At 45.4% G+C, this 13,942-nt stretch overlaps 1 protein-coding gene across 3 annotated transcripts in view; it reads left to right on the top strand.

The window, feature by feature from the left end:
* MPRIP (myosin phosphatase Rho interacting protein) overlaps nt 1-13,942 on the top strand; it is a 266,000-nt gene that overhangs the window by 248,866 nt on the left and 3,192 nt on the right. For 2 of the 3 annotated variants that reach the window (XM_030212573.1, XM_030212572.1), the window contains 5 exons: nt 583-742; nt 4,901-5,020; nt 5,367-5,453; nt 9,170-9,332; nt 9,599-9,684. In XM_030212573.1, coding sequence (XP_030068433.1) covers nt 583-742; nt 4,901-5,020; nt 5,367-5,453; nt 9,170-9,332; nt 9,599-9,684 — 616 coding nt within the window. Of the gene's footprint in view, nt 1-582; nt 743-4,900; nt 5,021-5,366; nt 5,454-9,169; nt 9,333-9,598; nt 9,685-11,784; nt 11,849-13,942 lie in introns of all 3 variants that reach the window. The other variant, XM_030212574.1, reaches the window with a different exon arrangement.

Below are 13,942 nucleotides of genomic sequence, written 5' to 3'. Positions count from 1 at the left end.
CCCGAGAAATATGCGATTCAGAGATTCCCTGAACAAAGTTAACAAGTCTTTTGGGGAGTTTTTGCTGTGCCCTGTAGCGCACGAGGTACCGCGTGCTCAGTAATGACAGTTCCATGCAAGTTTCCATTAACGACATGAGATTTCTCAGAACAGAGAAAAAAAAAAGAATTCACCTGTCGTTTATGCTTTGCTTTTTGTGGCTTTTCTGTCTGCGTCTTACAGTTTACAGTATTTAGAAAGTGTTCCGTTATTAATACCCTGCTGGGTAAATTCCACATCGTGTCTTCCTGTGGTCTGTGCTCCTCACTGTTTATTGCTTTTATGTTTCTGGTCAGGATATTTGTACAGCAGATAAAGCAGCCTGATGCCTTTAAAGGGGATACTGGCGACCACAATTTGTAGCTCCCAGTTCAGGTTTCTAGCTTGGAGCAGAAAGAAGGTGGAGCACTTTGATTTGATGGGGCAAGTTACACAGGGTCTCCCTTTAAGCTCATTACTTTGCATGTGAAGTGTGGCAGGGGGCACACGCCTGCTGCCTCCCAGGACATGGTGACTTTATGGGGTCTGTGTTCCCCCTTGCAGGGAGGAGGTGCAGTCAGTACAGCGGGAGCTGGAGGTGCTCTCGGAGCAGTACTCCCAGAAGTGTTTGGAGAATGCCCACCTGGCTCAGGCCCTGGAGGCTGAGAGGCAGGCGCTGAGGCAGTGCCAGAGGGAGAACCAGGAACTCAATGCACACAATCAGGTGAGTAAGTCCCCTGCACGGTGGATGGAGCCCTGAATGGAGAAGAAAGGCATGGCAGGTCACATAATAAAATGTAATCTCCCCTTCCCCTGTGCACAGCCCATTTTTTATCATCCTTCTCAATTTTTGGCCGCCTGCTGGTTTCACATTCCTTCCCCAGAACACGCTGATCCAGTTTTGGCTTTACCACCTGGCCTCTGTGGACTTGTAAGTTATAAGCAGGACTAGTATGCGTGCTGTGTGGTAAAACCTTGAACTGGATCTGCTGGTCATAGAAACTGGAACCCACAGAAGGTTTCCTAAGCAAACATATATTTGTGGGTCCCCCTACCAGGGGCACCACCCCCCCACCATCATTTCACCTCTCCAGAAGTAGCAGCAAAACATAAACAGCCTAGCTTGTGGATATGATAACATCATAGTTTATGAGTGAGCATGGGGACTAGGCAAGCACATGCTTAATGGTTAGATCTAGAAACCTGCCAAGTTAACCAGTTCCAGGAGGGAAACTTGGAGCCGGTCCTGGATTTCTGAAACCCTATCCTGGTACATTGAGACCTGAAGTGCTGATTTCAGTGGTGGTATCAGGGACTACAGATAGAGCACTGAATTGGGATATAAGTAAAAAAAAAAAGGACTGACCAAAAAGTCTCCCTCCCGGAGCTGGGTAACTTGGCAGCTCTGCAGCAGTGGGCTGAAAACCAGGGAAGCTGGGCAAGTCCTTGTAATGCTTAATTGCCTCTGATACAAACTAGAGATTACAAGGATGGACTGCCCGAAAGAATGAGATTTAAGGGCAATGCCCCAAGTAACAGAGTAAACACAGTAATGCAGTAGATGACAGCAGATTAAAGACCTGCATGGTCCATTCACTGTGCCCAGCAGTCACATTCATTATCAATTCACTAGTAAAAGAGGCCCGTTTCTGAGCAAATGAAACCGGCGCTAGCAAGGTTTTTGTCGGCAACCCCCCCCCCCCCCCCGCCAACCCCTTCGTTGTTGTGGCATTGCTTCGCCCTCAACGTCATGACGTTTGATGCGAGGGCGGGGCCCATAGCGATTCCCCCCCCCCCCCCCCGCCTCCCTCCCTGCCAACCCGTTGGTTGTTCTGCCATTGCTCCGCCCTCGAGGGAGGGGCCCGTAGCAATTTCCCACCCCACCCCCCCTGCCTCCCTCCCTGCCAACCCCTTCGTTGTTCTGCCATTCCTCTGCCCTCGAGGATGGGGCCCGGAGCGATTTTGGTGGCTTCACCACCACGAACATTCGAACCTTTTTGAAGGAAGTCAGGGCTTGGCTTCACTGACGTCACTGTCTTCAGAACGTTGAGGGTGAGTTTTATATATATATAGATGTTTAAACCAACAATCCAACAATATTACTAACAGCATTTTACTCACTAAAGTCAACTTTAAGATGTCTTCCCCTCCCTCACTGAGAATAAAGTAAGTCAATCTCAGCACTAGCAGACATTTACAGTGCGGTACAAAGACAGAGGAGAGAGAGTCCCTTCCACACTGAGCTTACAATCCAGTTCAGAGCAACACTGACATTATAAAACTAATTTATTTTATGTTTTATTAATTGCTGACTGCACAAACTGCTTGTGGCCACAAACATAAAAATAACCCAAACAATTGCAACTTCATTTAATTTATTAAAAAATATAAGCCTGAATATCTAACAGCGTAGTACAGCTTACCGAAAATTACACACACAGTCAATCAGTAGTTCATACAATCATAAATTAAGCAATTAAAAATCTTCCATAAATTAATCCCAGTGGAAACAATCATATTCAAACCATAATTGAGATCTGTGCCGAAGTGTGGCAAAATTTGTGTGCCATTAGTGAGTAGTCAGACAGGACTGAGGATGAGCTGGACTCAGTTTGCTACTGATGAACTTGGCCAGAAGTAGGTTGAGCTTGGAAAAGGGAAGGGAAAGGAAGGAGGGGAGCTGCTGCCGCTGAGTAGTGTTGGGGTGGGGGAACAGTTGCTCAGCCGAGGGGAGAGGACGTTTTGGTGGTCAGAGGGGAAGAAAGGTTTAGGAGAGGGGGGTGAGAAGGGTTTGGTGTAGAATACCCACATACATAGTAAATTTGATGGGGATTTTACACACACAACACACACACACCAAAAAATACAGCACAATATAAACTCAGCAGGGGGTCCAAAACCATCTACATCAGTCCTTCAAGAAGCATTCTCATGGGCCTTAAATAAGAAAAGGTCTTGTAGGGCATCTCTTTAAAAGGCAAGCAAGCAGGATTCATGTTTAAGCCGCAACGGCTGTCTGTTCTACTCAATAGGTCCACAGATTGAAAATGTACCCAGTCCGCGTGACTTCCAAGCACACATATTGAAGAGCAGGAATCACAGGCTCATTGTTACTTTGGGAGCTAAAGATATAAAGTCTTCTTCCCAGGCAGCGAGAGAGGGGGAATGGAGAAAGAAGCAAGAGAGGACAACAGGGGGGGCATAGTGGTGCCTGGCAGAGGAGAGAGTGATAGACAGGAAATGAGAGAAAGGGGAGTCAGGAGTGATGGGCAGAGGGCAAGGAAAGAGATGGGGTAAACTAATGTATGGGGAGTATGTTGGGGCCACCTAGCCCCTGTGATTTGTGTATAAAGGAGGTGTGTTGGGTGGCTAAGATCCTCCCCTCACCATTGTTGTCCTTGTAAGAGAGTGTGTTGAGAGCCATCAATCTCTCTGCTCTTCCTATGAGAAGGATGGCGAAGGGGCACTTGCAAATGCACTGGAAACTCACAGTGCAGCAACACCTATCAGGCCCTCTCAGTTGCTTTGAGATATTTTCTAGTGTTTTGATCAGGAAGGGTAGGGATTAAAGATTTAAGAGCAGCTTCAAAAAGGTGGGTTTTTAAATTGAAGGAAGTAGCACCCCCTGCTCTTCCCAACGGGTTTGTAATAATAATGGATCCTGAGAAAAAGGAAGTTTAAAATAAAGCACTAATTAGGAAACATTTAAATAAGAATAATAGATTGAGCAGGTTATAATTGTTTAAATAAATAAAAACACCTCCAGGATGGTGGTGTTGAACAGCATCCATGTCTAATGACATTTGCATCTGCTCCTCTTTGTTTTTGTTTTTCTTTTCACTGTTCTCATTTTATCATAGCATTCAACTTTCAAAAAGGAGACTAACTTATTAGATTTCCTGTGTATACTTACTCCAGAGCTTATATCAAATCCGATCATGTTATGATTACTATTAGCCAGTTGCCCTAGCACCATTACCTCCTGTACCAGATCATGTGCTGTACTAAGGACTAAGTTTAGAATTGTTTCTTCTCTTGTTGGCTCCTGAACCAGCTGCTCCATAAAGCAGTCCTTGATTTTGTTAAGGTATTTTGCCTCTCTAGCATGCTTTGATATTACATTTTCCTAGTCAATAGTGGGGTAATTGAAATCACCCATTATTAGGAATAAAATGGATCCTCTGGCAGATAACATGGGGTCTTTTACTAAAGATTAGCACTTTACTCAGGTAAGGGGCAGAACAGACACCACTTAGAAATTTTGCATGGAAATCATCCTTATTTTATACAAAACTTAAAATTGGCCCTTGGTGGCAGACTGAGTGCAGGGGCTCTTAACGGAGGATAATATAAGAGATTTGAGTGTGTAGAACAAAGTCAGTTCTTATGAAATTAGTCGATTATAGGCGGGGAATAGTGCTGGGCAGACTTATATGGTCTGTGCCAGAGCCGGTGGTGGGAGGCGGGGATAGTGCTGGGCAGACTTATACGGTCTGTGCCCTGAAGAGCACAGGTACAAATCAAAGTAGGGTATACACAAAAAGTAGCACACATGAGTTGTCTTGTTGGGCAGACTGGATGGACCGTGCAGGTCTTTTTCTGCCGTCATCTACTATGTTACCGGGAACAGTAAAAATAAATAAATAGCACATCTCGTATTGAGCCACAAGAGGGCAGGGTAGTATAACCCCAGCACACTGCACAGGTAGTGGGTGTCTTCATCTGTTGCCTTGATGACCATCCCTGGGGTTTCATGGAACTAGGGGCATTTAAGGACCAGAGTTGAGGAATCCTGCTGTTATATTTCTCCTTTTCCTTGTGCAAAACCATTTTAATTATTTGGGGGGGCTGGTGTTGGGGCTTTTTTTTTTTTCTTTTTCAGGAGTTAAATAATCGCCTGGCTGCAGAGATCACACGGCTACGGACATTACTGATGGGGGAGGGAGGGGGAGAGGCTGCTGGCTCGCCTCTCACACAGGGCAAGGACATCTATGAATTGGAGGTGAGGACTTTGTGCTTCTGTGTTGTTGTTTTTTTATTATTATTTCCACAATTAAATATTCTTAATGTTGGCAGGATGGATGTAGTGTGGGACGCTGCAGTGGGTGAGTCTTGGGTGAGATGCAGTGTTAGTGGGACAGGGCATAGCGTGTATGGCACGGTTTTTCCTGCGACAGGACACAGTGTGTGAGTCTAATGAGACAGGGCACAGCGTGTGAGGTGCAGCATTGGTGAGATGGGTTTTGCCATGTGAGACTGTAGTGTTCTTTTGACAGTGGGATGAAACACAGTATTTCAGCTTTGGGTGAGACACAGTTTCTCTGTATTAACTCATCCTTTGATTTCAGGTCCTCTTGCGGGTTAAGGAATCTGAAATCCAGTATCAGAAACAAGAGATCGGCTCTCTGAAGGATGAGCTGCACACGGCGCTAAGGGTAATAACTGAGGGAAGGGTTGCAAGCAAAAAAAAAGGAGGGGGGGGGGGAAAGAATAGCCTAAAGGTTAGAGCAGGGGCTGAGAACTAGGGAAAGTCCAGTTCTCAAAATCTTGTGATCTCGAGTGAGTCACTTAACCCTCCATCATAAGGTCCTCTGGGGACAAGAAGATGCCTTTTCTACCTGAATGCAATTAGTCTTGAACTGCTGCTGAAAAAAAGGGGGGAACGAATGGCACTTGATATATACCGCCTTTCTGAGGTGTTTGCAACTACATTCAAAGCGGTTTACATATATTCAGGTACTTATTTTGTACCAGGGGCAATGGAGGGTTAAGTGACTTGCCCAGAGTCACAAGGAGCTGCAGTGGGAATCAAACTCAGTTCCCCAGGATCAAAGTCCACTGCACTAACCACTAGGCTACTCCTCCACTCATTCCACCAATAAGAGCCAACCTCATCAGTGATGTCACAATGGCTTGATTGCCTGATACTTGGCTCACTTCTGATATTGTGATGTCATAAGGGAAAGGGGGAAATGGGACTTGATATACTGCCTTTCTGAGGTTTTTGCAACTACATTCAAAGCGGTTTACATATATTCAGGTACTTATTTTGTACCAGGGACAATGGAGGGTTAAGTGACTCACAAGGAGCTACAGTGGGAATTGAACCCAGGTTGCCAGGATCAAAGTCCACTGCACTTACACTAGGCTACTCCAGAAGTGTGAGCTAAATCCCATGTCCTCTACATTCATCTGCTTCACATTTCTTCCCTAACCCTGAGATATCACTCGATTACATGGGAGTAATTTAATAAGTGACGGCAGGTGAAGACCTGTATGGTTCACCCAGTCCGTCCAGCAAGATGGCCAGAGCTGCACCTGCTGCTCCATGCAGATTAAGCAGGGCATAGAAGGGTGTAAAGTGTGAAGGTCATTCGGGGGTCCTTTTACGAAGCCACGTAAGCGTCTACGCAAGCCCAATGCACTCCAAAATGGAGTTACCGCCTGACTACTGCGTGGCTCTTGTGGTAATTTCATTTTTGGCGCGCGTCAGATACGCGTGTCCGAAAAATATTTTTTTTTATTTTCGGGTGCGCATAACGGACGCGTGCCAAGTGGCATTTGGCGCATGTAGGTCATTACCACCCAGTTACCGCATGAGTCTTTTCCGCTAAGTCAATGGCTGGCGGTAAGGTCTCAGACCCAAAATGGACGTGCGGCAATTTTCATTTTGCCACATGTCCATTCTTGGCAAAAAAGTTTTTTACAGGGGCGCTAAAAAATAGATCAGCGCGCATCTAAAACCTGTGCCTACACTACCACAAGCCATTTTTCAGCGTGCCTTTGTAAAAGGACCCCCAAGTTTTCCTTCAGATCCATCCTCTTCCTTCATAGTTTTATCCCATGTATTTTTCAATTCTGTCTTTTTTTTTTTTTTTTGTCTCCACTATCTCCCCGGGAGAGTGGTATCTATTATGTTACTCCTAAATCTACCTCTCTGCGGTGTAAACATGCAAAAATGCCACTTATAGAATGAACCCCCACTGCTTGTAAAATTGTGTGGGTGACGTATGCAACTGTAGTGTAGCCGTGTTCAGAGGCAGGTTTTGGGCAGAGAGCGGGCAGAGTTGTAATCTGTGTGAATGTTTTCTCCTGCTCCCAGTGAGATATAAATGTCTGCAGCTTTGTTTTAAGCCACAATTTCTATGGCTTTTGTGGGGAAGTTTTATAAAGGCACAGAGAATAAGTTTTTAACATTGTCTGTTTTAGCCACACAGCTACCTATTTTGGGCCTGTGTGCCTTGAAGCATTTGTATAGGTTTTTTCACAATTTCCCTGCGTGGGGCATACTTTCAATAGCTCGGAACTTATTGTACGGCACAGGCCAGTATGACCTGCATAATGTAGTCTGCTGGGGGGGGGGGGGGGCAGATACAAATACAGGTCTTTGCCTCCACCGGGTGGGGGGGGGGGGGAAACGAGCTGTCACTCTGATTCCCATCCCGTGAACTTGCCAGAGAAAGAGATGTAGGTTTTCTTAGAACAGCTTTAAAAAGGGGAGACGGGGAGGATCCAAGATGGCGTCAGGAGCAGACGTACACCATGGGAGCTCCTGAGCCACATTGTAGTTTGCTGGCTAGCGGCACACTCCCCAGCAAGTATGGGGAAGAGGAAAGGAAAAACCGGAGCCCCTACCTCCTCGGGCCCGGTCGGGAATCCTACCGCTCACCAGCCTACTCTTGAGGCGTATGGGGTCCAGGCGTCAGTGAAACAAGCAGTTGCCTCAGAGAACGCGACTACAACGGCGAACTATAGCATCGAGGGAGTCTCGCTAAGCCCTCCCTCGGGGACGACCCCGCCGCGACCCAGAAGCACGAGCGCTCAGGAAGGAGTTCGGCAGCTGGAGACACCCGAACACGGTACAGGTCTCCAGACGAACGGGGGAGGTCCTCTCGCTATGTCCTCCCCGATAACAACAGCTAACGAGGGAGAAATTACTCCAACAAATCCCACCTTATTTTGGAGTCTTGCTTCTGGGGAAAGCGTCGGAATGGTAAGACCCAAAACAGTTACATTGGACCTACTCTGGGACGCTATTCAGGGGGTTAATTCCTCCCTACAACAAATGTCAGCCTCTCTCCAGAGAGACACAGTGGAGTTAAAAAAATGAGTTCTCCTTAATGTCCAATAAAATAGAGGAGCAACAAAGAGATATTGAAAAAGTAGGAACCGAAGTAAAGATGGTTAAAGAGGTGGTAACTTCTATAATAAAGGACAAAAATTCACATGTGCTAGGAAGATGGAAAACTTGGAAAATCAACTTAAGAGGAACAATTTAAGATTCTTGAATTTTCCTAAATCTTCCTATATTTCTCCATTGGAATTGCTTAAAAAATATATGTCAGAAGTAGTTAAAATACCAAGCGAGAATCATCCACCTGTGACTAAACTTTATTATATTAAAGGATCCTACAAGACTAAAGATGACCTACAAAAAGAAAATTTGAATTTAACAGAAATATTAGAGACTTCAGTAGAAAAAAAACAGGCCACTCTATTAGTAACATTTGCCCTCGAATTGGACAAAGTTAATATCTTGCGTTTATTTTTTAAACATGTTAAAGATGTTTTTATGGGAGAAAAAATAAATATATTTCCTGACTTAGCGAGGGAGACATTGGTTAGAAGGAAAGAACTAATGACGTTTAAGTCAAGAGTTCTGGCTCTTGGAGCCACCTTCTTTATCAAGTTTCCCTGCAAATGTATTATTTCATGTGATTTACATACATATCTTTTTTTTTTTTTTGATCCCAAGAAACTTTAAAAGAGTTTGTTGTTTGTTGAAAGTAGAGGGAGAATGAAAGAGCTCCCTGAAGCGGCCTCAGAGGTTAATGCTGTAGTCTGATTGCAATGCTTGTGAAACTTCTGCTCCTAATAAGAAACTTATATTGTTTTCTTATATTCAATTTATTTTTAGAAATATTACCTTGCTTTCGGATCCAATAATAATGTGGTTAAAAATTAGACTGCAATTTCCTTTATATTTGTTTTCAAAGATGTAAAATGATATGTAAGTTTGCTGACATTTTCAGTTTATGTGAATGTAAAATGATAAAAGTTAATAAAGAAAATGAAACACAAACATAAAAAGGGGAGACGGGACATTTTGAGAGTCCTAGACATGACCCGATTTGTTCTGTTTTTGTTCAAGGATAAGAAATATGCCAGTGATAAATACAAGGATATCTACACAGAACTCAGCATTGTAAAGGCTAAAGCGGAGTGCGATATCGGCAGATTAAAAGAGCAGCTGAAAGCGGTCACGGAGGCACTAGGGGAAAAGTCTCCTGAAAATACCAGCGGGTCCAGCTATGGTTAGTCACATTGGTAGCAGCGTAAATCAGCCCCTTTTACTACACGTCTCACTGTATTGTATGTCACGTGTCATGCAGATAGCGGCAGGCATCTGCTCCTTGTCCAACACATCACGTGGGTAGCAACCGGCTCTGGCACTGGTGCGTCACGTCACGTGAATAGTGGCTGAAACTAGGCACAGCCTCTCATATTACAGAGAGCAGCTGGCCTGTGTGTTTTATACTCTTATTCATAAAGTTATGTGCGGTCTCTTCCCATTGTCCAGATATCATGAAATCAAAAAGCAATCCTGATTTCTTGAAGAAAGATCGCTCCAGTGTTAGCAGACAGCTGAGGAACGTGAGGTCCAAGGTGAGTCTAAATTCCATCCCCACTGTGTGCAGTGCCTTGTGAAAGTACCTTGAAAAGAAAGATAAGAGACAGCCTGTGAAAGAGGAGGCTGGATGTGCGAGTGTGGTATAAATGTAGTTTCCCACCTGGCGTAAAGGCTGAAAGGGGCGAGAATGAAATGCATTTAGAAAGTCACAGTATTCAGAGTGTGCTTGTTGAGGGATGGAAGAAGTTTGGGGATAACTTGCTGGTGTTTCTGATCCTACTGTCTGACCCTTGTATGAATTCACACCAAGCCTGTGTCCATTTCATCACCTGGTTTCATATGTCTTGTTTGAATCATTTATCTATTTTAGCAGGCCGTAGTAGGAGAGTAAATATAACTGGTGGGGGAGGGAAACCAGGAAAGTAAGTGTTAGAAGGCAAATTGAGATGTCTCTCCCTTTGTGACTGGAGTGGACACCCTTGAAGAAGTTGCTGTTCAGTGTTGGCTGACCTCACATTCACTTCACAACTGCAAGCTGTGTTTTTACTAAAGGAAATCAGAACACCTCAGGTCACTCAGCAGCATGAGCTGTAGTGAGGAGGGGAGCTCAGACTGAGGGTACACTTCCACTTTGCAAGTAACACTATACATCCACACTGCAAAGAAAGGAAGGACCAAAGACACATTGCAAAGAAAGGAAGGACCAAAGACACATTTCACCCACAGGAGGGGCTGAAGTGCATGCACTGTACTGCCACTGAAAAGAAAGGAAGGGCTGAAAACACATGCACTGCAAAGAAAGGAAGGGCTGAAGCGCAAACTGCACCCACACTGCAAAGACAGGAAGGGCTTGAACGGTTACGCACTGCGTCCGCACTGCAAAGGGAGGAAGGGCTTGAAAGCTTACACGCTGCATCCACACTGCAAAGACAGAAGGGCTTGAAAGCTTACACGCTGCACCTGCACTGCAAAGACAGGAAGGGCTTGAAAGGTTATGCACTGCACCCACACTGCAAAGGAAGGAAGGGTTTGAAAGCTTACGCACTGCAAAGGGAGAAAGGGCTTGAAAGCGCATACACTGTGCCCACACTGCAAAGGGAGGAAGGGCTTGAAAGCACACGCACTGCAAAGGGAGGGCTTGAAAGTGCACGCACTGCAGACAAGGGTTTGAAAGCGCTCACTGCGAAGACAGGAATGGCTTGAAAACTCATCCACTGCACTCACACTGCAAAAAAAAAAAAAAACAGGAAGGGCTGAAAGCAGACGCACTGTGCCTACACTGCAAAGACAGGAAGGGCTTGAAAGGTTACGTACTGCAAAGGGAGGAAGGGCTTGAAAGCTTACACGCTGCACCCGCACTGCAGAGACAGGAAGGGCTTGAAAGGTTATGCACTGCACCCACACTGCAAAGGGAGGAAGGGCTTGAAAGCTTACACTCTGCACCCGCACTGCAAAGACAGGAAGGGCTTGAAAGGTTATGCACTGCACCCGCACTGCAAAGACAGGAAGGGCTTGAAAGGTTATGCACTGCACCCGCACTGCAAAGACAGGAAGGGCTTGAAAGCTTACGCACTGCAAAGGGAGGGCTTGAAAGTGCACGCACTGCAGACAAGGAAGGGTTTGAAAGCGCTCACACTGCGAAGACAGGAATGGCTTGAAAGCTCAGGCACTGCACTCACACTGCAAAAAAACAGGAAGAGCTGAAAGCACACGTACTGTGCCCACACTGCAAAAGGAGGAAGGGCTTGAAAGCACACACACTGCAAAGGGAGGGCTTGAAAGTGCACGCACTGCAGACAAAGGTTTGAAAGCGCTCACACTGCGAAGACAAGGGCTTGAAAGCTCATGCACTGCACAAAAGCAGGAAGGGCTGAAAGCACATGCACTGCAAAGGGAGAAGGGGCCAAAAGAGAACGCATTGCAGTGATGATGTACCAACTCTGAACAGCTGCTGATGGGCTCCTTCCTTCGCTCTCCAGTATATCCTGGGCTGCACGGCTTCGCTTTTTGGTTTTGGGTTCTCTGCTGCCTGTAGGTCTCTTTCAAGTACTTGGGGTTGTTTAGGGGGAAATGTTGCACTTAGGATTTATTTTCTTTTTCCTTCTGTTTCTTTATTTTGCTCTTCCTTCTGACAGTCCGTAATTGAGCAGGTCTCATGGGATAACTGAATCGTACCAGTCTTGGTTCCCAGTCACGTAGGTAAACAAATCACAAACAGAAAATTGTGAAACTTTAACCCCCAGCACAAGGATTACTTTGTGCATGCACTTTTCACCTCTGCACCACAGGATTCCCTGCACACATCCCTACTGCAGGGATCACCCTGTGCATGCGTTGCTCACGTCTGCACCATGGGATTCCACTCTGCAAACCAAGAGGAGTGAGGGTATAGCCAGTGCAAACAACTGACCAAATGTCACTGGTCAGTGAAAAGCTGGACAGCTGGGTTTCAGCATGCTCGTACAATGATTAATTTCTCAAATGTCTGTCCAGGCAAGTAATCCTAAATGCTGAGTATAGTCACACCTAATAATTTTGTGCTACATATATAGCCATGAATAAAATGGAGCAGTAATGCCCCGAATGTTGCTGTCTATAAGACCTACAGCAAATAATCTTCTGACAGACGGTGCTTCTGCAAGAGATATAGGTAAGCACCATCAGCTGTGTCCATACAGAGCTGTGTTTAGTTTGTACTGTTCTTTCATACTCCCAGATCTTGTCACAATATGCTATTAGTTTAGAAACACTTGGTCAGTTGTGTGCATTGGCTACCTCCTCACTCTCTTTCTGTCTTTTTTTTCTGCAAAGGGGCACCCCTTTATCCTGTAGCTGTTTTGCACTTATCTGCACCTGAGAAATTTCCAGCACGCATCCACACCAGAGGATTTCTTACACACATCCCTACTGCAAGACTCATTCTGTGCATGTGGTGCTCACATTTGCACCATGGGATTCCCTCATACATCCCTACTGCAGGATTACTCTGTGCATGTGCTGCTCACATTTGCACTGAGATTCCCTCACGTACCCCTACTGCAAGGTTCACTCTGTGCATGTGCTTCACACATCTGCAACAGGAGATTTCTTGCACACCTTCCTACTGCAGGGTTCACCCTGTGTATGCACCGCATGCATCTTCATGTAAAGCAGAACTGTGATCTCTGTTTGGTATTTTCGTGCACTAGCCTGTTCCCACATAGTCACTGGGAGTCTTGTTTGCTCACCCTGTCTTTGTGGGCCATTGATATTGTGAAACCTTTGTCTGTTGAGTAGGGTTTGAGCAGCTGCAGACACTCTGTGAAAGACTGTGCTGCCTGAGAAGGGCATACATTAGCCTAAACTCAGCAAAAGTGACCATCAGTCACCCGCAAACTTTAGAATTTTGCCAAACACATTGGCTGGTCCAGTGATAGGTTACAAATGCTAACTAAGCAATTTCTGTCACAGGGAGTCATTTCAACATTTAGCTTCTGTGAACAGTGCAGAATTTCAAGCGTGCACATGGCAAGGAGCACTCCCTTTCAGATTACTTTGATGTTAGTTTTGGGAATATTTTAAGCTGTCCTTTTTATCTCCCTGGCAGCATTGACACTCACTGATGTTTTGCCGGTAACCTAACTTTGTGGCTTCTGATTAGTTCATACTGCTACGTACAAGATGTAATCTCACCTCCCAGGCTTAGCTCTGCTGGACCAGCTGGGGATGCTTTTGAGGCAGTATTCAAAATCTCTGAGGGAGAGGGAAGTCCCATCCATCACTCAGTAGTGACACCTACTGGCTTAGACCTATGATGCGTATTTACAGGGTTGTGGAGGGCGCTGTAGTCTGTGACCCCTCACTAAGGACTGCTGCTGCAGAAGCCAAGCTAGGGAAAGTTATAAAATCTGGAGGATTTTCATAGCTGCTTATGTGTGGTGGCTAACAGATGCCAGTTCAAAACTGTGCTGGAAGCCCACATGGACCTAGAGAAATCTGCCAGTTCCTATTAAAAAAAAAAAAAAATGTGTCCCCCCATCACCACCCAAAAAAGGGGGTGAACCTTGGTAGCACATCTGCCAGTACTATGAAAATAGCATCTTGCCCTAAACGTGTTAACCCAATTCTCCATCACACGGTTCAGTCCACACACTTTTTACACTCATGCCCATAGCTCTGTTAGTTGTTTAAAGGGGAAATTATGTAATAATTCTCCACAGTTGTATGTATTTGCCATTTTTATAAGCAATGGAAGCTCCAGGCAAGCACCAAGCTATGTGAGAGATGTTCCAGAGGCATCCTTCATACACACTC

This window comes from Microcaecilia unicolor, chromosome 8 (assembly GCF_901765095.1).
Source record: "Microcaecilia unicolor chromosome 8, aMicUni1.1, whole genome shotgun sequence".
NCBI classification, from domain to species: Eukaryota; Metazoa; Chordata; class Amphibia; order Gymnophiona; family Siphonopidae; genus Microcaecilia; species Microcaecilia unicolor.
Note: the sequence above shows the minus strand (reverse complement) of the source record. Positions and strands in the feature narration are given on the sequence as shown.